Genomic DNA, 25,992 nt, shown 5'->3' on the forward strand with positions numbered 1-25,992 from the left:
AACTGAATCTATTGACCAGAATTTCAAAAATAATTTCTCCTGGAGGTAACTTTTTCAGCATTATCAGCAATTTAATTATAAATATTTATAGGAAGGTGGAGAGAGTGTGGGGAGCCTGAAAATGGCCGAAAAATCCAGCAAGGGCAAAGGCAAGGGGTGCGGAAGTCCTACCAAATTTGATGGCAGGACGTATTATAATTATTTTCTTCTGTTTCCCTCCTGGCAACTGGCCAAATTGACAGTCTGGCTCTTTCAGAGAGTCGACACAGGCACGACAGGTTTGATGGCCTCCTGTGCTGTAAAAATTCTACGATTCTAGGATTACAGGAAAAATGTAAAATTATTGAAGGGAGTCCAGAGAAGGGATACTTGAAATATTACTCTCTGCAAAGGAGGAGGAGGCAGGGAAACTTGATAGAAGTCTTAAAAAATTTCACTAGTTTTGAAAATTTGGATCCAGGAAAATTCTTCTGTTGGGCAAAGGACTGTAGAGAAAATGGTTTAAAGCTAAGGGTGTCAAAAGGAAATTAGAAATTTAGGACACTTAAAAAAAAATAAGGTGGTGTTACATTTTTGGGTTTTTAATGATTGATATTTCCTTTGGCTTGCTCTCTTTCACCATCCTGTACAAACCAAAGTTTCCTGTCCAATATCTAGATAAATGTAGTGAGACCCAGGAGGTCAAACCAATTAATGTTATTGCTGTACTCCAGCTTTCTGTAATTTTATCACCTACTGCCATGCGATCTCCTTGTCTTTGGAAAGTGGAAGAATATACACTCTACCAAATTGTACCTACATTATAAACTACGAGACAAATATACAGAACATCAAAACAGGCTAAAAAAAAGTATTGAATATGGCTCGTAAGTACTTCATGCTGTTCCATGTATTTCATTGCCGAGTCTCCCAACGAGATACAGTTATAGCGAATTTTCTGGAGGAGCAGGGCAACTTTGACAGCAATGTCATGATTTCCGTGTTTAACTGCACATGTGTGGTCACCGTAAGTTGCTGTCAAATTTATACTTTAATAGCGGTGAGCATTGATAGCTTTGCCATTACTTCTACCGCAAAATCTAGGCCAATAAATTTGCATTAAATACAGACTTCACCATTCTTCTCGAAATCAAGACAAGTACTTGCCCTATGATAACTTTGAACATAAAATTAACACTTGAAACATGGTTCTTTTACCTCTTATGTAGCTATATGCTATTATGGAGTTGCTGATTTCCCCTTATCTTTGCTGACATCAAATGGAATGCTACCTGTTTGCAATAGAGCCAACATACAGCTCCAAATCCCTTTGAAAATAGCCCTGAACAAAGAATATTAAAACTGTATTTCTCATAACGACGATTAGGTAATCAGGATTCAAATTAAGTTTGGCTACACCAATACACCTGGTTTAAATACATGCAATGTGAACAAGATGCTTGTAGTTGAATTGAATGGCTTGACCCATTGAAAAGTTGTATACACTTGAATGATCTGTGAGACTGGTTCTCATCCAAGGGCAATGGCAACAATCAATGCATACTTCTCAAAGTCTCTCCCTTGTCCTGAGGTGCATATATAAGCCAGTTAGGAAAGTATATTGTCTGCACCTTGCAGACATAGAAAGCAGTAACCAAATTTAACCATTTCTTGTTGACCAATAAGAAATAATTCAAGAAGTAATCCCTGACAGACAAAAAGGTTTCTTTCCATATACTTGGAAAACTAGTTGATAATCTATCAACTAGAAAAATCTGGTGCCACCTACTGTCTTCATGTAAATGCCTTACTGGACAATGTCTCTCATAAAATTGCAATTTCTACTTAATTGCTTCTGCCATCACTCCTCTTATGCCATTATATCCACACTTTTAATAATAATTGTTATCCCCTACTAATATTGCCATTTTTTAAACTAAGTTTAATCTCTTGCTCACAGTATGTTCTGTAATGCCAGTATTTTCTCTAACTATATTTATCTGGAATTCTAAGGGCTTTTTCTGAAACACTTTGCATTAGTATTAAAGGATTGAAGCATATCCTTCAAAGTTTTCTTACCCTTCATTTGATCCTTTTACTCTATTTATCTATGTCTCTTTCCCAAGAACATTATATGCTGCGCTCTCTTGGTCAACAGTAATCATTATTCATATTTGCTCACCTTGCCAGATCTAGTTTAATTTGTTTATATGTGTAGAGCCAACTTTTTAGCACAGCACTAGTCAACTGCTTTTTGTTCACATTCTTTTATTAACTTTATAGCACATTTCCATGTCTCTCTTTAATAATAGTGACAATTCACTGAAGTCAATTCTCTTGTCCCCAGAAGAAACCTAGGAATCACCTCTTTCACACCTCTTCTTTAAACCTGAATACCATTCATATATTTCCTTCAATAGTCCTACTGATTTTTTAAAAAATCCTATGTGATACTATTAATAGTTGAAACTCCCCTCCCTAAGTTAGCTGCTCACTTTTGTTTCCATATGTTGCGCTTGTCTTCTGTTGCCTAGATCCTAAGTTCTGGAATTCCCTGCCTAAACCTCTCCGCCTCTCTACCTCTTTCCTCCTTCAAGATGCTCCTTAAAACCTACCTCTTTGACCAAGCTTTTGGTCACCTGCCCTAATTTCTCCTTATGCAGCTTGGTGTCATATTCTTTATCTCATAATATTCCTGTGAAGCGCCTTGGGACGTTTCACTACTTTAAAGGCGCTATATAAATACAAGTTGTTCTTGTTGTCGTCGTCCTCAGAAAACTAAAATAATTAGCCCATACACAACTGATTATTCCATCCCAGATTACAATGCCTCCTTCAGCTGCAACTTGTGCTCTTCTATTTTCTTTTATTTTGGTTGCAAATATCACCACGTTATTTGTTTCTCAATTTGACTTCTTCTGGACATTCTGTGTATTGATGTAAAATGATCTGATCACCAAAATTAAATTAGCAAATCAAATTTTATTTGAACATATCAATTCACGTCAGCATAAATCAAGATTCATAAGAAAGCTATTTCAAGTATTTCTTCAAAGACATTGTGTGTGCAAGCCACCCTTTGGTCTCAGTTACTTAATGATATATAATGCTGTACTACATTAACTGAAGTTCCACTCCTTACCGTCTTTTGTTTAACATATGTTTTCCCTACCACATTAGTTCTTTTCACTACCTAGTTTGCTGGAATTTCTGCGCATCTTTTTATGGTTGTTCACCATGTGCTGTTCCCCATGCTGCTAGTGCAAGTGTCACTTTACGAAGTACTCCCTGGTATTGGGGCCACTCTTCCTGGATACGGTCAATAATAGTGCTGATGGTGTGGATTCGACACTCTTGCTTCTGTGTTTCGTTTTTCAGTGACTGTTCAGACATGCACTGTTGTACATACCTTCCTTCTTTCACTGCCTGAAGGTGTTTGAGTCGTGTCTGGAATGTCACTATATTGGTGAGATTCTGAATAACGAGAGATAGTAAATACATTTCATTTGTATACAAGGTCTCATTTAACTTGCCGTTTCATATCTCTAACCATTAATACATTTTCAACAGCCTGCTGGTGTACTACTGCATTAGTGTTTAAATATACTGCATCTCAAGGTGATGGAATGAGGCCCCTTGGGGAAGAGTGACCATAATATGGTACAATTCTTTATTAAGATGGAGAGTCAGTTAATTCAGAGACGAGGGTCCTGAACTTAAGGAAAGGTAACTTCGATGTTATAAGACATGAATTGGCTAGAATCGACTGGCAAATTATACTTAAAGTGTTGATGGTGGATAGTCAATGGCAAACATTTAAAGATCACATGGATGAACTTCAACAATTGTACATCCTGTGTGTAGTAAAAATAAAACGGGGAAGGTTGCTCAACCGTGGCTAACAAAGAAAATTAAGGATAGCGTTAAATCCAAGAGGCAAATATATTGGCCAGAAAAAGCAGCAAACCTGAAGACTGGGAGAAACTTAGAATTCAGCAGAGGAGGACAAAGGGTTTAATTAGAAGGGGGGAAATAGAGTATGAGAGGAAGCTTGCCGGGAACATAAAAATTGACTGCAAAAGCTTCTGTAGATATGTGAAGAGAAAAAGATTAGTGAAGACAAACATGGGTCCCTTGCAGTCAGATTCAGGTGAATTTATAATAGGGAACAAAGAAATGGCAGACCAGTTGAACAAATACATTGGTTCTGTCTTCACGAAGGAAGACACAATTAACCTTCCGGAAATACTAGGGGACCGAGGGTCTAGTGAGGAGGAACTGAAGGAAATCCTTATTAGGCAGGAAATTGTGTTAGGGAAATTGATGGGATTGAAGGTCGATAAATCCCCGGAGCCTGATAGTCTGCATCCCAGAGTACTTAAGGAAGTGGCCCTAGAAATAGTGGATGCATTGGTGATCATTTTCCAACAGTCTATCGACTCTGGATCAGTTCCTATGGACTAGAGGGTTGCTAATGTAACACCACTTTTTAAAAAAGGAGGGAGAGAAAACGGGTAATTATAGACCGGTTAGCCTGACATCAGTAGTGGGGAAAATGTTGGAATCAATTATTAAAGATGAAATAGCAGTGCATTTGGAAAGCAGTGACAAGATCAGTCCAAGTCAGCATGGATTTATAAAAGGGAAATCATGCTTGACAAATCTTCTGGAATTTTTTCAGGATGTAATTAGTAGAGTGGACAAGGGAGAACCAGTGGATGTGGCGTATTTGGACTTTCAAAAGGCTTTTGACAAAGTCCCACACAAGAGATTGGTGTGCAAAATCAAAGCACATGGTATTGGGCATAATGTATTGACATGGATAGAGAACTGGTTGGCAGACAGGAAGCAGAGAGTCGGGATAAACGGGTCCTTTTCAGAATCGCAGGCAGTGACTAGTGGGGTGTCGCAGGGCTCAGTGCTGGGATCCCAGCTATTTACAAAATACATTAATGATTTAGATGAAGGAATTGAGCATAATATCTCCAAGTTTGCAGATGACACTAAGCTGGGTGGCAGTGTGAGCTGTGAGGAGGACGCTAAGAAGCTGCTGGGTTACTTGGACAGGTTAGGTGAATGGGCAAATGCATGGCAGATGCAGTATAATGTGGATAAATGTGAGGTCATAACTTTGGGGGCAAAAACACGAAGGCAGAATATTATCTGAATTGCGGCAGATTAGGAAAAGGGGAGGTGCAACGAGACCTGGGTGTCATGGTACATCAGTCATTGAAAGGTGGCATGAAGGTACAGCAGGTGGTGAAAAAGGCAAATGGTATGCTGGCCTTCATAGCTAGGGGATTTGAGTATAAGAGCAGGGAGGTCTTACTGCAGTTGTACAGGGACTTGGTGAGGCCTCACCTGGAATATTGTGTTCTGTTTTGGTCTCCTAATCTGAGGAAGGACGTTCTTGCTGTTGAGGGAGTGCAGCGAAGGTTCACCAGACTGATTCCCGGGATGGCAGGACTGACATATGAGGAGAGACTCGATCGACTGGGCCTGTATTCACTGGAGTTTAGAAGGATGAGAGGGGATCTCATAGAAACATATAAAATTCTGACGGGACTGGACAGGTTAGATGCAGAAGAATGTTCCCAATGTTGGGGAAGTCCAGAACCAGAGGACACAGTCTAAGGATAAGGGGTAAGCCATTTAGGACTGAGATGAGGAGAAACTTCTTCACTCAGAGAGTTGTTAATCTGTGGAATTCCCTACCGCAGAGAGTTGATGATGCCAGTTCATTGGATATATTCAAAAGGGAGTTGGATATGGCCCTTACGGCTAAAGGGATCAAGGGGTATGGAGAGAAAGCAGGAAAGGGGTACTGAGGGAATGATCAGCCATGATCTTATTGAATGGTGGTGCAGGCTCGAAGGGCCGAATGGCCTACTCCTGCACCTATTTTCTATGTTTCTTTGAAGGCAAGTAAGAACATATTAGAGCAATGTTGCATTGTACACAGGACATGAAGAATAAAAATGGTTGGTTAGTAAATATGGAAAATGCATCGCTGATTTCAGCAGGTCTGCTGCATTTTCAGAGTTATCACAATATATTTTACATCACTTATTGCAAACCAGTACATGTACTCGTTTGCTTCATTTTTTTCAGTGAATTATTTTTTTCTGTAAATTCACCTTTACATAGTTGAACAATGTTTTTAATTCTCTAGATGTGGTTATCACTGGCAAGGCCAGCAATTATTGTCCATTCCTAGTTTCTCTAAGAAGGTGATGGTGGACCTTCTTGAACCGTCCGTGTGGCGATGAGGCTCTCCCAATATTGTTAGATAGTGAGTTCCAGGATTTTGACCCAGCAATGATGGAGGATCGGTGATTATATGTCCATGTTAGGATGGTGTGTGACTTGGAGGTCATGGTGTTCCCACGCACTGCTGCTCTTGTCTGTCTAGGTGGTGGTGGTGGTGGGTTTGGGAGATGTGGTCAATAAAGCGTTGGCAACTTGCTGCAGTGCATCCTATAGACAGTACACACTGCAGCCACGGTATGCCAGTGATGGAGGGGGTGGATTTTTAGTCTAGCGATGAACTGTTTAATGAACAGAAACTAGGAGGTAGCGTTCAACGGAATCCAAGACATCTATGCAGATTGAACAATTGGGTTTTGTTGTATACAAAGTGGCCCAGAAATCAGTCCACAAATTCTATTTTCAGTTCTGGGAGCTTAATCAAATAAAACAACCATGGATTTGTTTGCTGTAAGTTTTTATGTGGGAACAACTGTCACGACAGATGTCATCTGTGTTTTTGATGTGTGATGACATTTGTATAAGAGATAAACAACAATCATGTAATTACTGTAGGTTTGCTAAAACTGCTGTGGAACAGCAGGCTGATCACAAGTTTTGATCTCCACACAGGGAGATGTTTACATAATGAGACTTTTGTTTGTATAAAATGGATACAAACAAAGATGCAAAACTTTTGCCTGTGGGACAACATGATAGCAAAGTCCCATATTTAGCTCCCCACTATAAATACCAGAAATTTTATATGTATTTGTGCCTCTGGTTTTGATCTGTGTCTGCTCCGTTAGCAGAAATCCAGACCAGTGACATTTAAACTGGTCTCAGTAACCTGGGTCAGAGAGGAGAAAATTGGTCAAGATTTGAACTCCCGATTGCCATCCAACAACCCCAGTTGGAAGTGTGCGTGTGTATATGTAGACATCAGCAAGACAAGATAATCTGTGATATCCCTGTTACCTAATGAGACATGAATAATGGCCAGTTGGCCAAGTTACTGGAAGGGAACCAGCAACTATAGAATGCTTATTAAGAGCCAAGGCCTTCAGAAGAAGGCAGGGGAGAAAATTGAGGATTTTTTCCCCCCCAAGGACATATAATGTAAGTACACATGGGCATTTGACAGTTGAGGTGTATTTTTACTGCCAACTTAGGCTCTTAATGTTGATGAGTTAAGAAATGTTTTCATGCATTACATTGTATAAATCAAAACTTTGCTGCACCTTGTAAGGCAAAATCTTTTGAAGGGTGATAATATAAAACAAATTATAATCTACTTTTCTTCAATTAAAAAAAGCAGAATACTGCAGATGCTGGAAATCTGAAATAAAACAGAAAATGCTGGAAATACTCAGCTGGTCGGGCAGCATCTGTGGAGAGAGAAACCGAGTTAATGTTTCAGGTCGATGACCTTTCGTCCTTTTCTTTATTGATTTTGATTGGTAACCTGCTTTCTTCTCATTCTACAAATGTGTATCCCTTTACTTGATCCCACTATGTAGAATCCTTATTTGCTGCCTACTTCTGATCCTGCTTGCATTGCTCTAGCTTGCTTTCAGTGTAAAACACTGAGGGCTAGACTTTCGGCACATATTCCCCCATTTAGCACTCATTTAGCACCCATACAACTGCCGAGATTCAGTTTATTGCCCATTTTTGATGAAAAATGGAAACTACCACCTGATTATCGCCGGCGGAACTTTCGGCATACAGGAGTGAGCAGAATCGCCCGGCCTATTTTTTAAAATAAAATCTGACGTCATCATTCGTGCAAGGCCCAAAATACTGTTTATAATGGAAACTAACACCCAAATATCGGCCAGACTATCGCCAAGCGCTACTTTCGGCATTTCGCCCACATTGCAGCCAAATGATCACTCGCCCAAAAAGACGTGCAAGAAAAGTTGCACTCACCTGACCTTAATCCAGCAGTATGGACGCCGTTTTATAAATCGCAGGAAGTTTAATAAAAGGCTGCTTCAAGTTGATGGGAGCAGTGAAATAATTCATGAGTGATTTTAAGGACGTTTTAGAATCTTGCCAATCATCTAATCACATTGTAGTCAATTTCGAGTTTATATTGTGTTTGTTGAGGACAATTTAAGAATTTTGAAGACAGATTAGGGCATTTATAGTGATTTTCGTGATGGAGCCTGTAATTTCCCAACCAGTATTGATAACTACTCACATGCTACAGAATAAACATGGGGAGAAGGTTCATTGAAGAGCATTATGTGCCCAAAGAGGTGGCAGACTGCTGAGGACGAGGAGACATTACACCCAATACATTTACAGGGAGAAGCATTCATACCTGGACTTGTCCGATAACACGTCCGTTAGAAGGCTGCGCTTCCGAAAGGAGGTCATCAGTGAGATAAGCAAGCTAATTAAAGGAGAGCTGCAGCCTACCAGCACCATCAGCCCATTGAGGTTAAGGCTACTGCGGCACTTTCCTTCTATGCATCAGGCTCCTTTCAGGCCTCAGCAGATGACATTTGCTGCATCTCTCAGCACGCCACACGTTGCTGCATTCAACAGGTGACTGAATTTGGACGCATGCAGGATGGATTGTATAAACTTCCCTATGACCAGAGAGGCACAAAGTGAGAGGGGCTTGGGGTTCACGAGAATAGCAAACTTCCCCAGTGAGCAATAGACTATATGCACATCGCCCTGCGAGTACCTTTACAGGATGCAGAGGTTTACCATAACCGAAAGGGATTTCACTCCCTGAATGTGCAGCTCGTTGTCGATAATCATGGCAGTAAATGTAAATTTTCCAGGGAGCATCCATGATAAGAACCTAAGAAATAGGAACAGGAGTAGGCCATACGGCCCCTCAAGCCTGCTTCACCATTCAATAAGATCATGGCTGATCTGATCATGGACTCAGCTCCACTTCCCCGCCCACACCCCATAACCCCTTATCCCCTTATCGTTTAAGAAACTGTCTATTTCTGTCTTAAATTTATTCAATGTCCCAGCATCCACAGCTCTCTGAGGCAGCGAATTCCACAGATTTACAACCCTCTGGGAGAAGATATTTCTCTTCATCTCTGTTTTAAATGGGTGGCCCCTTATTCTAAGATTATGCCCTCTAGTTCTAGTCTCCCCCATCAGTGGAAACATCCTCTCTGCATCCACCTTGTCAAACCCCCTCATAATCTTATACGTTTCGATAAGATCACCTCTCATTCTTCTAAATTTCAATGAGTCGAGGCCCAACCTACTCAACCTTTCTTCTTAAGTCAACTCCCTCATCCCCGGAATCAACCTAGTGAACCTTCTCTGAACTGCCTCCACAGCAAGTATTCCTTTCGTGAATCTGGAAACCAAAACTGCACACAGTATTCCAGGTGTGGCCTCACCAATACCATGTATAGCTGTAGCAAGACTTCCCTGTGTTTATACTCCATCCCCTTTGCAATAAAGGCCAAGATACCATTGGCCTTCCTGATCACTTGCTGTACCTGCATACTATCCTTTTGTGTTTCATGCACAAGTACTCCAGGTCCCGCTCTATTGCGGCACTCTGCAATCTTTCTCCATTTAAATAATAACTTGCTCTTTGATTTTTTTCTACCAAAGTGCATGACCTCAGACTTTCCGACATTATACTCCATCTGCCAAAGTTTTGCCCACTCACTTAGCCTGTCTATGTCCTTTTGCAGATTTTTTGTGTCCTCCTCATACATTGTTTTTCCTCCCATCTTTGTATCGTCAGCAAACTTGGCTATGTTACACTCAGTCCCTTCTTCCAAGTCATTAATATAGATTGTAAATAGTTGGGGTCCCAGCATTGATCCCTGCGGCACCCCACTAGTTACTGGTTGCCAACCAGAGAATGACCCATTTATCCCGACTCTCTCTCTGTTCTCTGTTCGTTAGCCAATCCTCTATCCATGCTAATATATTACCCCCAACCGCGTGAACTTTTATCTTGTGCAGTAACCTTTTATGTGGCACCTTGTCAAATGCCTTCTGGAAGTCCAAATACACTACATCCATTGGTTCCTCTTTATCCACCCTGTTCGTTACATCCTCAAAGAATTCCAGCAAATTTGTCAAACATAACTTCCCCTTCATAAATCCATGTTGACTGCCTGACCGAATTTTGCTTTTCCAAATGTTTTCCTATTGCTTCTTTAATAATGGACTCCAACATTTTCCCAACCACAGATGTTAGGCTAATTGGTCTATAGCTTCTTGCTTTTTGTCTGCCTCCTTTTTTAAATAGGGGCGTTACATTTGCAGGTTTCCAATCTGCTGGAACCTTCCCAGAATCCAGAGAATTTTGGTAAATTACAACCAATGCATCCACAATCCCTGCCGCTACTTCTCTTACCCTAGGATGCAAGCCATCAGATCCAGAGGATTTATCTGCCTTTAGTCCCATTATCTTACTGAGTACCACCTCCTTAGTGATTGTGATTGTGTTAATAAGTTCCTCCCCCCACTATAGCCCCGCGACTATATGCGCACATCTTGCATGAGAGCACTGTCTCTGACCTGTTTAAGAGTCAGCCACAAGGTCACGGTTGGATGCTGGGCGATAAAGGAGATGGGGCTAGAACCTCCACTTTTTTTGCATGCTTAACGCTTATTTTACCGCTGAAATTACGTATAACGCCCATATATCGCCCATTTTGACAAAAAATGGAAACTGGTGGGCATTTTTCGGAAACTTATCGCCGAGTGTTACTTTCCCCATGTGCTTAATGCTGAGAAAAAATATTACCGCCCGCCCATTTTCTGGGGGCGTAATCAGCAGAATGGGCGAATTCAACGCCCATAATATCGCCCAGCGTTACTTTCTACACGGATTTAACACCGAGATTCAATATTAGCGGTCAGCGACTGTTTTTTGTCATAAAGAGCATAGTTACCCAAACTAGCAACCATGGAGATCGCCCATCATCAATTTCACCACCTCTCACACATATCGCCCAAAATAGCGCTCGCTCAAAAAACTGCCCACAAAAAGTGGAACTAATCGGATGAATCACAGCGTTATGGACGCCATGTTGTAGATCACGTCGCGCCCTTTAAAAGGCTGTTGTGCTTCAACCTCGGCGGAGTTCGGATGTACTCTGCAGGTCGGTGGAGTTGATGTGAACATCTCTAAAAACGTCTTGACCATACCGTGACCGATTGGAGTTGAAGAGGTGTATTCGTCGGGACATTCCTTGTTTGTGAGCAATTGGTGGAAAACAGAGAGCTACTGCAATGTCCTTTCTCATCCTCTCTTGGTGACCAAATACATACAGCAGACTCGACATCGCCGAAGGAACGCTCCAGTGCATTATATGCCCAATGTACGAAGTGACAGACAGATGAGGAGGACCAGACGTTACACCCACAGCAAGTACAAGAAGAAGCATTTTTAGCTCGACTTGCCCAACACCACCTGCTTTTGGAGACTGCGCTTCCACAAAGAGGTTATCACTGAGGTATGCCAGCTCATAAGGTGAGATCTGCAGCCTGCCAGCACCATCAGAACTGCACTGTCCGTTGAGGTCAAAGTCACCACGTCCCTGTCGTTCTACACCTCAGGTTCTTTTCAGGCCACAGCTGGCGACATTTGCAGACTTTCTCAGCCTACCACACATCGCTGCATTCGACAGGTCACTGAAGCCCTGTATGCACGCAGGAGGGACTTGATCAGCTTCCCTATGACCAGGGAGGCACAGAGTGAGAGGGCTCTAGGATACTCCAGAATTGCAAACTTCCCCAAGGTGCAGGGAGCAATAGAGTGTACGCACATCGCGATGCGGGCACCTTTTCAGGATGCTGAGGTTTTCAGGAACTGCAAGGGATTCCAGTCCCTGAATGTCCAACTGGTTGTCAACCACCAACAAATTATACTGGCAGTGAATGCTCAATTTCCGGGCAGCATCCATGATGCTCACATCCTGCATGAGAGCACTGTATCTGACTTGTTTAACAATGAGCCACAAGGTCAATGCTGGATGCTTGGGGACAAAAGATATGGCCTCACCACCTGGCTGATGACCCCCCAGCGTGACACCCACACCGAGGCTGAGAGGCGATACAATGAGAGCCTCATAGCAACTCACAATATCGTGGAGAAAACCGTTGGAGTGCTGAAGCAGCGCTTTAGATGCCTGGACCACTTAGGAGGCAAGCTCCAATACCACCTTGAGTAAGTAGCTCAATTCGTGGTGCTGTGCTCCATGCTACACAACTTGGCTATCAGGAGGGGGTCAAGAATTGCCTGATGAATCTGACAGTCCACCTCACCAGAGAGAAGAAGAGGAGGACGAGGAGGCGGACGCTGACATCGGGTCAGACAATCAGGCTGACGCTGAAGCCATGCCCCCACCTCCCTGTAGACCGCATGAAAGGGCCCATGGTGGCAAGAGCCTTACGTCAGGAGCTCATCAATGATCGCTTTGCCTGAAAGAACGTTGGTGTTATTTACAAGGCTGACTTGCTGCAGGGTGTGCAGGTCATACATCAATGGTGGGCATCACCTTGGTGACAGTTAAAGTTTAAGTTGATTGAAGTTAAGTGTGATGACACGCTTTGATGTAAAGGAATCACCAACATGTAATGGTGCAGCTATCTAAGCCAATGTGCTGCAAGGTTTTGTTAAATAAAAAACATTTAAACCGAACATTAGTCTGAAATCATCAGTATTTCTGTACAAACCAACTCTTCCCCAACCCCCCGCCCCCCACCACTTCTCCTCCCCACCTCTATCCCTTCCCCTTACTCTCCTGACTCCAAGCCGCCTGGCCGAGGAGGTCCTCAGCGATGCTTCACTGGCCGGGAGGAAGGGGGGTGGTGGGGGATGACGGCCGAAGCGCTGCTTGTACAGATACAGCAGAGGACGGTCCTGAGGTAGGAACGTGCTCCGAGCCATAAGCAAGATGTTGCTATTGGCTCTCCTGTGTGGTTGTCAATGGGGATGCATCACCTTGGGGTGCAGTGCGGCGCTCCAGGACCACTGGAAGCCCTCTGGCACCAGTGTTCCTGGCTACCAGTTCCAGGGCCTCCTCCATCCCTTCCATGTTATTTCTTATTTGTTGGACAAAAACTCGATGCCAACTATGTTCTTGGTGCTTAGCAGGCTTTTTGCTGCTGGTGAATCTCCGTCGTTCCTCCCACAACAGTCAAACAAGCACACACAACAGCCACACATGCTTTCTTTGCCTCTGAGCTCCCTCTCTCTCTGTTTCCTCTTCTGCGCATGTCATGGTGACCCTTGATCTCCAGAATCGCGGGAATCGAGCGTTGCCATGCCGTTGCTAAGGACGGCCACACTTTACGGCAGGAGGTCAAAAAAATGTAACGTTACCACCCATTTGATATTGCTCACGGTAACGTCTATTTTCAAAAATGTAAACTGGGCGATAAGCACAAAAATGGAGGTTCTAGCCCATGGCCTTGCCAGCTGGCTTATGAACCCCCCCCTGCAAAAGACTCAGACATAAGCGCTACAACAAAAGCCATATAGCCACACGCAATATCGTCAAAAAAACAATTGGAGTACTGAAACAGCATTTCAGATGCCTGGACCACTCAGGAGGCAACCTACAATACCACCCTGAGCAGGTCGCTGAGTTCATTGTGGTGTGCTGCATTACCTGGCTATCAGGAAAGAACAACAATTGCCAGATGGGACTGCCGGTCCACCTCAAGAGGGGAGGCGGAGGCGGAAGAAACCTCAGGGAGGACAATCAGCCTGGTGATAAACCCTTGCTGCCAACCCCCTGCCCCCCGCACCACTGGAAAAGTCCCGTGGTAGTTACGCAGCTGCAAACTGTTGCGTCAGCAGCTCATAAATGAACGCTTTGCGTGAAGTTACATTAGTGACAGTTACAGTTGTGTTACATTTCATCCTTGCCTGGCCTGGTCATTGTTTGCAACCCTTGTATTGATGTTTAACCTTACGTTATTAGAAGGCACTTCACAACAATTGTAAAGTTCAATAAAATGTTTTATAATTTAACAAATGATGTTAAAAGAAATTTAGACAAACTATAAACCCATCTCCCCCCCCACAGCCCCAACAGTCAACAACATTTTTAACCCAACAATACATTTTCAGTAACGGTAACAGTACAAAAACACCCTCCCACCACCCCAACATTCAACACATTTTTAACAATAAGAACAGTCAACTATTTTAATTAAAATAGATTAGGTCCCCCTGCACCCCCCGCCCGCACTCCCTACCTGCGGCCATGCTTCCCTCCTCCACCTCTACCCTGCCTCATCACAATCCCCCCTTTCCCACTTACGCTCCCCTTTCTAGTAAAGGGGCCAACTCATCTTGCAGCAAGGCACCTCGAGCGCTGCTGCTGTGGGGGAGGCGGGGCGGGGGTGACGTTGGCAGATTCAATTCAGGGGGCCCAGGAGAAGCACTTCCGAAGAAACGTCTTCCGAGTCAGAAGCAACTGCTTCCTCCTGACTCGCACCTCTCGACGTTGTCGGTACGGCACCTTGGGGTGCAGCGCTGTATCCCGAAACCATTGCCTGCCGTATGGCGTCAACAGAGTCGGCCGTTCACCGCAACCAGCTGCCCCATGTCCTCCGAGATTCCGGCTGATAGTGTGGCAATGTTGCCGGTCAACCCACCAATCGCTTGGAGGAGCTCTCGACCAATGTCGGCTCGCGCCCTCGACAGAGACACCATGTCCTGGTTCACATCTGCCTGTCGCTGCTCGTGCCTACCTCACCGACCCAACCTCTGCGGAGTCGGCGTGGGCACTGGACCACTCGGAGTGTCCTGCTGCAAGCCACTTGGCCCCGCTACTTCATCCGTTGAGGGGGATGTGGCCGCAGGTACTGCAGATTCCTCAACTGGCTCATCATCCTCCTCAGTTGTATCTTCTTCCCCCGAGGTCAGCACGACCTGCAGCAATTGGAGTGATGCTCCAGGGGCCTCCCGTTGCGCCTGTGCAGCTGGAAAAGGTAATTTAGGTTAGTAAAATAGAAGGGGAGACTTGAGAATGATTGTGCTGCGCAGGCATATGTACAGGGAGCAACACTACTGCAATAAATATGAACGAGAGACGTAACATATAATTAACATGAGAGTACAGAAGCTGCATGCATAACATTACATCATTCATATATTATAATTAAATGGCATTAAATTACTTTCAATTATCATTGGTTTACACATTACTCACATGGTGCAACAATGGGATCTGCACCACCACGGGTGGCAGAACGATTATGTGCCCCTACAAGGGCTGAGGCACGCTCCTCCAGGTTGGTTAACTGAAAAAGATCTGCAGGCCCTCCTCCAGCCCACCTGCGCTCCACCCGATTCTTTGATATCTTCTTCTGCAAACGTGACAAGAGCATGGTATAAGCTAATTGCCTAGGTACTATTACGGAAACACATAGATATTGTAATCCACAATTAGTCATCGCACATGCTATTCATCGTTAACGTTATATGCTAATATGCTTTGTATGCAATTGATGCATGATTATAACATCTATATTCAGAGAAGAAATTTAATAAGATTGTGGTTAGGAACCAATTCGTGACACCAACCCCCTCGCATACAATCCCCAGGAAAGCACCCATTCATGGGGCTGTGCCCTTCGCCGCCTGAGGGGAGAGAGCCGGGTTATTGCAATCGATGGAGGTCCTCAAGGAGGTAATCAGGAAGACTGGTGAGCTCGGCAATGACAGGTCAATGAGGGGTGGGGGCACCACGCTCCTGGGTTGTGCTCGGAGACCTTCGTGTGGCCAGAGCTAATGTCCCGAGTGCCCCAGGGCAGACAGAGGGTCAGGGCAGCTCTCCCCAAGTCTAGGCTGGGTCACTGTGTGACTGACAGCAGCCGGAGAGACTCACACAGTCTGGGCAAAGCTGAGCGGCCCCCTCAGCGCTCAGTCGTGACCCCATCCACCAACCTAACCAAAAAGGAGACGGTGCCCAAGTTAAAGAGTTGCTCACAGCACACAATCAGCGATATAATTTAATAATTTTCCTTCTAAACTAAAGTGGTAGAAATGTCAAATGTTTGCGATCTGTCTGTTTCCAGTCATTCCTTTGGCCCCAATTTTTGATCCAAGCGTTTAAATAATAATTAGTACTGTCGATTCAGTTTAAGGCATATCAGCCAGATTATGAATGCACAATTGCACGGAATGGTTCCTGGGACACCTGCCCTCCCAGGGCTTGAGTTCTGGGACACCTGCCTTCCCAGGGATAGAGTCCTGGGGGCGCAGGTTCCGACCCCAGTCCAAATCTTAACAGGGATGCTACCCAAGATTACCCAGCTTAATTACAATCTGGCAGATTGACATTTTAATTAATGAGTCAGTACATCATTACAATTATAAATTTAATAATTTAATACTTACTCTTGTAGATGCCACCAGACTGTTCCAGTGCTTCTGGCACTGGCTTGGCTCTCTCACATCGTGGGCTGCCAAAGTTGCCATTTCAGCAATGTCCGCCCATATTAAGAACATAAGAAATAGGAACAGGAATAGGCTATACGGCCCCTCGAGCCTGCTCTGCCATTCAATATCATGGCTGATCTGATCATGGACTCAGCTCCACTTCCCCACCCGCTCCCCATAACCCCTTATCCCCATATCGTTTAAGAAACTGTCTATTTCTGTCTTAAATGTATTCAAAGTCCCAGATTCCACAGCTCTCTGAGGCAGTGAATTCCACTGATTTACAACCCTCTGAGAGAAGAAATTTCTCCTCATCTCTGTTTTAAATGGGTGGCCCCTTATTCTAAGATCATGCCCTCTAGTTCTAGTCTCCCCCATCAGTGGAAATATCCTCTCTGCATCCACCTTGTCAAGCCCCCTCATAATCTTATACGTTTTGATCAGATCATCTCTCATTCTTCTGAATTCCAATGAGTAGAGGCCCAACCTTTCCTCATAAGTCAACCCCCTCATCCCCGGAATCAACCTAGTGAACCTTCTCTGAACTGCCTCCAAAGCAAGTATATCCTTCCATAAATATGGAAACCAAAACTGCACGCAGTATTCCAGGTGTGGCCTCACCAATATCTTATATAGCTGTAGCAAGACTTCCCTGCTTTTATACTGCATCCCCTTTGCAATCAAGGCGAAGATACCATTGGCCTTCCTGATCACTTGCTGTACCTGTATACTATCCTTTTGCGTTTCATGCACAAGTACCCCCAGGTCCTGCTGTACTGCAGCACTTTGCAATCTTTCTCCATTTAAATAATAACTTGCTCTTTGATTTTTTTTCTGTCAAAGTGCATGACCTCACACTTTCATACATTATACTCCATCTGCCAAATTTTTGCCCACTCTTTTAGCCTGTCTATGTCCTTTTGCAGATTTTTCGTGTCCTCCGCCCACATTGCTTTTCCTCCCAGCTTTGTATCATCAGCAAACTTGGCTACATGACACTCAGTCCCTTCTTCCAAGTCGTTAATATAGATCCCTGATCTCTGCGGCACCCCACTAGTTACTGGTTGCCAACCAGAGAATGAACCATTTATCCCGATTCTGTTTTCTGTTAGTTAGCCAATCTTCTATCCATGCTAATATATTACCCCCAACCCCGTGAACTTTTATCTTGTTTCGCTGGTAAACTCTGGCGGCGGGGGGGGGTTCCCACGCCCACCCCAGGTTAATTGGCCCCACCGAGTCTCCACCTCGTGAACGAGAACTTCATTGGCTTCATCAGAAAAGGCTTTCACCCTCCTTCTCCCTGCAACCTCCACATCACTCTCTCCCGACTCCTCATGTTCCATCTCCATTGCCTCGACACAACCTTCCTTCTCTCGCTCCCTCCCTTTGTCTTCTGAGCACGCGCAGATGACCCCTGACCTCCTGAATCGCAGGAAAAGTTAATTGACTGAGAACAAACGCACATGCGCAGAACGGCCGTTGCTATGGATGCCAGCCTTGCACGACTGAATACATCGCTATCGCACATTTCACATCGCTAAGGCTATCACCCAAATTAAAAAGGCGAAACTAGTGGTTTTTAAAATGGGCGATATTCTGGCGATCCTGAAAAATAAAACAACCACTAACACTGGAAATATCGCCCAAAAATGGAAAGTCCAGCCCTGAGGTTCCACTGCAGGCGATGGATGTCTCATATTAAGGCAATAGAGCTTGAGAAATGTAGATACATTTTCAAAATGGGTAACAATTATTCTCTGTCATGTAATGATAACATCAAACTAATGCCAACATCAAATTAATGCTATATGATTAGCTCAATTAATTGCACCTAATTATCATATAAAACAGATTAAAATATTTTCCAAATTAATTATTTGAATATCTGCCTGTCCATATTCTTCAAACTTGAATATCCTCTTTGTGTCTGAAAACCATTCTTACCACTTGTTTCTTTTCCTGCAGAGATTCTACGTTTGCATCAAGTTCATCAAGCGCAGACTGCTGATTTTGAACCTGACACTGCTTTTCTCCCAGTTGCTCATACACGATTCTCTGCGATTCCCTCAGCTTTTCAATGGTTTTGTCATATTCTTCTATATTCTGAGAAAGAAATGGTGTGGCCAGAATGACACCAACATCATCAATAATTAGTTAATTAGAGAAAAGTGAAACCATTTTGTAGATTGTTTAATATATCAAAAATAGCAAGATAGGAGGAACTGAGTGGCACAGGGGGTTACAGCATTGGTCTTTTACTTCTGAAAACTACTAAATGTCTTTATAACTATACGCATGATGAATTGTGGTAATTGATACAGCAACAAGATGAGAAAGGTTTTTTTCTGCTATTCAACAACAATAGAAATGATGTCAATTATGGGAAAAAGATATGTGCTGGATTTTCCTTTTTGGGCAATTTTGCACAATTGAAAAGAAAAAAATAGGCTGTGTGGCTTACCACTGAAATTCTGCCCCAACAAATAGCCACCAAAATTTTACTCACAGAAAATACTATTCACCATTATTGACAACCCTAAGATCTCCCACTGCATGTGAATGGAGGTATGGTCAAGCTAGCCCAAGAATTTCCCCCAATTTGCGTGCTCAACCCAACATCAGGAAATCTCCCAACTATAAAAGTGGTGATAGGAGCGACTCAGCGGGATACCTAAGCCAGATACCACATTCAGGAGACCACTGCTTAAAACTCAGCTCAATAAAGAACATGGCATTGTCAATAGCTGTTAAGAGTTATCACAACACGGAATTCTTATGCCACCACATCATTCCCAGCAGCCTCAGGTGATCTCAGTCACATAAATAAATCCACAATGTACCAGTGCATCAAGAACGTCAGTGATTTATTCAGCCAGGCCTCACAATTTATATCTTTCTCTATGGGCCCTGCCAAGCAACGAGAACCAGCAGAGAGCTTTCATTGGATAGCACGTTCCCAAGGTGCAGAGTTCAATCGATGCAACTCACATTGTATTGAAGATTCTTTATACGAGCCTGCTAAATTTTATCATATGCATATGCATGTGAATAGCCATTACCCAGGAAGCTGCCATGATGCATTTATAATTTAACAATCAACGATTATTCCATTGATGAGACAAAACACTGCTTTGGGTTGGTTTATGGAAGACCAGAAATACTCCCTGCAGCCCTGTCTGATAACACTTCTCCAGCAACCATCCTCCACAGTGGAAGACTAGCTTTACTTGAGCTGGGAGAAAATGGAAAATACATATTTATTTACTTGCATAGCAACATAGAAACATACAAATTAGGTGCAGGAGCAGGCCATTCGGCCCTTCGAGCATGCACCGCCATTCAATAAGATCATGGCGGATCATTCAACCTCAGTACCCCTTTCCTGCTTTCTCTCCATACCCCTTGATCCCTTTGGCCATAACGGCCATATCTAATTCCCTTTTGAATATATCTAACGAACTGGCCTCAACAACTTTCTGCGGTAGATAATTCCACAGGTTAACCACTCTCTGAATGAAGAAGTTTCTCCTCATCTCGGTCCTAAATGGCTTACCCCTTATTCTTAGACTGTGACCCCTGGTTCTGGAACTCCCCAGCAACGGGAACATTCTTCCTGCCTCTAACCTGTGCAATCCCGTCAGAATTTTATATGTTTCTATGAGATCCCCTCTAATTCTTCTAAACTCCAGTGGATACAAGCCCAGTTGATCCAGTCTCTCCTCATATGTCAGTTCTGCCATCACAGGAATCAATCTGGTGAACCTTCGCTGCACTCCCTCAATAGCAAGAATGTCCTTCCTCAGATTAGGAGACCAAAATTGAACACAATATTCCAGGTGAGGCCTCACCAAGGCCCTGTACAACTGCAGTAAGACCTCCCTGCCCCTATACTCAAATCCCCTAGCTATGAAGGCCAACATACCATTTGTCTTCTTCACCGCCTGCTGTACCTGCATGCCAACTTTCAATGACTGATGTACCATGACACCCAGGTCTCGTTGCACCTCCCCTTTTCCTAATCTGTCACCATTCAGATAATATTCTGTCTTCCTGTTTTTGTCACCAAAATGGATAACCTCACATTTATCCACATTGTACTGCATCTGCCATGCATTTGCCCATTCACCTAACCTGTCCAAGTCACCCTGCAATCTCTTAGCATCCTCCGCACAGCTTACACCGCCACCCAGCTTAGTGTCATCTGCAAACTTGGAGATATTACATTCAACTCCTTCATCTAAATCATTGATGTATATTGTAAATAGCTGGGGTCCCAGCACTGAACCTTGCGGCACCCGGCTAGTCACTGCCTGCCATTCTGAAAAAGACCCGTTTATTCCGACTCTCTGCTTCCTGTCTGCCAATCAGTTCTCTATCCACGTCAGTACATTACCCCCAATACCATGTGCTTTAATTTTGCACACTAATCTCTTGTGTGGGACTTTGTCAAAAGCCTTTTGAAAGTCCAAATACACCACATCCACTGGTTCTCCCTTGTCCACTCTACTAGTTACATCCTCAAAAAATTCTAGAAGATTTGTCAAGCATGATTTCCTTTCCATAAATCCATGCTGACTTGGACCAATCCTGTCACTGCTTTCCAAATGCGCTGCTATTTCATCTTTAATAATTGATTCCAACATTTTCCCCACCACCGATGTCAGGCTAACCGGTCTATAATTTCCCATTTTCTCTCTCCCTCCTTTTTTAAAAAGTGGTGTTACATTAGCTACCCTCTAGTCCATAGGAACTGATCCAGAGTCAATAGAATGTTGGAAAATTATCACCAATGCATTCACTATTTCTAGGGCCACTTCCTTAAGTACTCTGGGATGCAGACTATCAGGCCCTGGGGACTTATCGGCCTTCAATCCCATCAATTTCCCGAACACAATTTCCTGACTAATAAGGATTTCCTTCAGTTCCTCCTTTTCGCAAAACCCTCGAACCCCTAGTATTTCCGGAAGGTTATTTTTGTCTTCCTTAGTGAAGACAGATCCAAAGTATTTGTTCAATTGGTCTGCCATTTCTTTGTTCCCCATTATAAATTCACCTGATTCTGACTGCAAATGACCCACGTTGGTCTTCACTAATCTTTTTCTCTTCACATATCTATAGAAAATTTTGCAGTCAGTTTTTATGTTCCCTGCAAGCTTACTCTCACACTCTATTTTCCCCCTCCTAATTAGACCCTTTGTCCTCCTCTGCTGAATTCTACATTTTTCCCAGTTCTCAGGTTTGCTGCTTTTTCTCACCAATTTATATGGCTCTTCCTTGGATTTAACACTGTCCCTAATTTCCCTAGTTAGCCACGGTTGAGCGACCTTCCCCTTTTTATTTTTACTTCAGACAGGGATGTACAGATGTTGTAGGGTCCGAGAAATACTCAATCTCCTTCATTTCACCTTTTGTATATCTGCAATTTTCTTGCACAGTTCCTGTATCTTGTTTCGAAAATCATGTTTAGTTGTTTGCTTCTTGTCGTATTTGGCCTGTGCTTCCCCACTTGTCAAAATTGTATCTCTGCGTGAGACAACAGCCTCCATTTCACGAATCATTTGCTCCTGCTGCTTCATAAGCTGATTGTAGCGTATCTTTGGATCAAGAAGACAGATATTACACAGTGATTTTACAACAAAGTGTTAATTAGCAATCTTGTTGTGTGAGGCCCCTTGGGAAAGAGTGACCATAACATGGTAGAATTCTTCATTAAGGTGGAGAGTGACACAGTTAATTCAGGGACTAGGTTCCTGAACTTAAAGAAAGGTAGCTTTGATGGTATGAGACGTGAATTGGTTAAGATAGACTGGCGAATGATACTTAAAGGGTTGACGGTGGATAGGCAATGGCAGACATTTAAAGATCACATGGATGAACTTCAACAATTATACATCCCTGTCTGGCGTAAAAATAAAACGGGGAAGGTGGCTCAACCGTGGCTAACAAGGGAAATTAGGGATAGCGTTAAATCAAAGGAAGAGGCATATGAATTGGCCAGAAAAAGCAGCAAACCTGAGGACTGGGGGAAAGTTAGAATTCAGCAGAGGAGAACACAGGGTTTAATTAGGAGGGGGAAAATAGAGTGTGAGAGTAAGCTTGCAGGGAACATAAAAACTGACTGCAAAAGCTTCTATAGATATGTGAAGAGAAAAAGATTAGTGAAGCCAAATGTAGGTCCCTTGCAGTCAGAATCAGGTGAATTTATAATGGTGAACAAAGAATTGGCAGACCAATTGAACAAATACTTTGGTTCTGTCTTCACTAAGGAAGGCACAAATAACCTTCCGGAAATACTAGGGGACCGATAGTCTAGCGAAAAGGAGGAACTGAAGGAAATCCTTATTAGTCAGGAAATTGTCTTAGGAAAATTGATGGAATTGAAGGCTGATAAATCCCCAGGGCCTAATAGACTGCATCCCAGAGTACTTAAGGAAGTAGCCCCAGAAATAGTGAATGCATTAGTGGTCATTTTCCAACATTCTACAGACTCTGGTTCAGTTCCAATGAATTGAAGGGTAGCTAATGTAACCCCATTTTTAAAAAAAGCAGTGAGAGAGAAAACAGGGAATTATAGATCGGTTAGCCTGACATCGGTAGTGGAGAAAATGTTGGAATCAATTATTAAAGATGTAATAGCAGCGCATTTGGAAAGCAGTGACAGGATCGGTCCAAGTCAGCATGGATTTATGAAAGGGAAATCATGCTTGACAAATCTTCTGGATTTTTTTGAGGATGTAACTAGTAGAGTGGACAAGGGAGAACCAGTGGATGTGGTGTATTTGAACTTTCAAAAGGTTTTGACAAGGTCCCACACAAGAGATTAGTGTGCAAAATTAAAGCACATGTTATTGGGGGTAACGTATTGACGTGGATAGAGAACTGTTTGGCAGACAGGAAGCAAAGAGTGGGAATAAACGGGTCCTTTTCAGAATGGCAGGCAGTGACTAGTGGGGTACCGCAAGGTTCAGTGCTGGGACCCCAGCTATTTACAATATACATTAACGATTTAGACAAAGGAATTGAATTAATATCTCCAAGTTTGCAGATGATACTAAGCTGGGTGGCAGTGTGAACTGTGAGGAGGATGCTAAGAGGCTGCAGGGTGACTTGGACAGGTTAGGTGATGGACAATGCATGGCAGATGCAGTATAATGTAGATAAATGTGAGGTTATCCATTTTGGTGGCAAAAACAGGAAGGCAGAATATTATCTGAATGGTGACAGATTAGGAAAAGGGGAGGTGCAACGAGACCTGGGTGTCATGGCACATCAGTCATTGAAAGTTGGCATGCAGGTACAGCAGGCGGTGAAGAAGGCAAATGGCATGTTGGCCTTCATAGCGAGAGGATTTGAGTATCAGAGCAGGGAGGTCTTACTGTAGTTGTACAGGGCCTTGGTGAGGCCACACCTTGAATATTGTGTACAGTTTTGGTCTCCTAATCTGAGGAAGGACATTCTTGCTATTGAGGGAGTGCAGCGAAGGTTTACCAGACTGATTCCCGGGATGGCAGGACTGACATATGATATGAAGAAAGACTGGATCAACTAGGCTTATATTCACTGTAATTTAGAAGAATGAGAGGGGATCTCATAGAAACATTTAAAATTCTGACAGAATTGGACAGGTTAGATGCAGGAAGAATGTTCCCGATGTTGGGGAAGTCCAGAACCAGGGGTCACAGTCTAAGGATAAGGGGTAAGCCATTTAGGACCGAGATGTGGAAAAACTTCTTCACTCAGAGAATTGTGAACCTGTGGAATTATCTACCGCAGAAAGTTGTTGAGGCCAGTTCGTTAGATATATTCAAAAGGGAGTTAGATGTGGTCCTTATGACTAAAGGGATCAAGGTGTATGGAGAGAAAGCAGGAATGGGGTACGAAAGTTGCATGATCAGCCATGATCATATTGAATAAGTGCAGGCTCGAAGGGCCGAATGGGCTACTCCTGCACTTATTTTCTATGTTTCTATGTTGCTAACCCTTCATCTCCAGTAACATAGTTTGAATTCAACCAAAACAGATAGAATGTCTATTTTTGGATGACTAATGAGGGTTAAGTTAAACGAGTCTGGTCAATTTCCATGATCAAAGGATGGGCCAGCATTGTCTTTAAGTTATGCACCAATTGCCATGAACTTAGTAAACTTAAATAGAATAAAAAATAAAGCCACTGCAATATTACTTTAAAGAATAATCATCAACAGAGAGAACGTTACAATTACTGTCATGCCTTTTAAATGAAATTATAATTGTGTATTTCTATATATAGTCAATAAAGGATGAAAACTAAAATGGAACACTTAAAAAAGGATATTGAGAACTGTTAAGGGATTAGCCTTGGGGCGCCTGTTATTTATAACGTGCTTGTGTTCTTCTGTGGCATTTCTTGTGTTAAGTCGCGGATACATCGTTTATAAAGACAGCATGACTATATTATATAATTATTCTGCTGCTGATGCTGGATTTATGTTCAATGTGGCCTGTCCTTTTCAAACACAAAATTAAACAGGCACAATCTGGGGTCAGTTAGAGGCTAATTGCTCTTCTGTGACACAAACTTTTGCTTACGTAACACTTAAGTGTGCCATTTTCAAATATGACTGTTAGATATACTGATCCACACCATAGGAAGGATTTTTTTTCTCGTGAGAGTGCAGCAGAGCATAACAAAGATGATACCAGATCTAAGTTATTAAGAAAGATTAAGGACATTGGATTGGTTTTTCATCTGAAAATGAGATTTTAAACAACGTTTTGCAAAGTTTTCACAATTATGACGTAGATTCATAAAATTCAGAAGCAAATTGTTCACATCAATTAAGGATTCAAATCTAGAGGAATAGAGAATTTAGGTACAACTATTTTACACTTTCCTTCAGTTTTACAAAAACATCCAGCAGTCCCAGTATTGAGACTATACCAGTGGTACTGAATTACAACTGTTATCAGAGCAGGTAAAACTGATAAATCGTGCCAGTAGTCTATTGTTAGTTCATTGTTCTGTATCATCTTTGCAGATGAACTCACTTGCATCCTGTGTATCTCAGCTTTCATGGCTTGTATCTCATTCTGTCCAACATCTGAGTCAACAGCTGATCGTGCCTCTTTTGCTAGCTGTATCTTCTTCTCCCACAGCATAATCTGACGCCTATAAATACAAATACATGATGAAAGTACACTCTGAAGATGAAACTGCACTGAGAAATACTAAATGGCTTCACATCAATTGTGGAACTACAGGGATCCAAAAATATGGAAAACAGAAAGATTTCTATACAAGTTTCGTAAAGAGAAAGTTTCCCCATTAGGATCCCTGTTTAAAAGTGAAAGTACAGTCCCCACCACTTGCACCG

General features: G+C 43.0%; 1 protein-coding gene across 2 annotated transcripts in view; it reads right to left on the minus strand.

Annotated features, from left to right (window-relative positions):
• Positions 1 to 2,941: 2,941 nt before the first annotated feature.
• The window catches only part of ccdc40 (coiled-coil domain 40 molecular ruler complex subunit), an 83,870-nt gene continuing 60,819 nt past the window's right edge, over positions 2,942 to 25,992 (minus strand). For both annotated transcript variants that reach the window (XM_070857709.1, XM_070857708.1), the window contains 4 exons: positions 25,667 to 25,787; positions 22,045 to 22,233; positions 18,584 to 18,742; positions 2,942 to 3,453 (listed from right to left, as the gene is read on the minus strand). In XM_070857709.1, coding sequence (XP_070713810.1) covers positions 3,202 to 3,453; positions 18,584 to 18,742; positions 22,045 to 22,233; positions 25,667 to 25,787 — 721 coding nt within the window. In that variant the 3' untranslated portion in view covers positions 2,942 to 3,201. The remainder of the gene's footprint in view (positions 3,454 to 18,583; positions 18,743 to 22,044; positions 22,234 to 25,666; positions 25,788 to 25,992) is intronic.

Source organism: Pristiophorus japonicus, chromosome 16 (genome assembly GCF_044704955.1).
Source record: "Pristiophorus japonicus isolate sPriJap1 chromosome 16, sPriJap1.hap1, whole genome shotgun sequence".
NCBI lineage: Eukaryota > Metazoa > Chordata > Chondrichthyes > Pristiophoridae > Pristiophorus > Pristiophorus japonicus.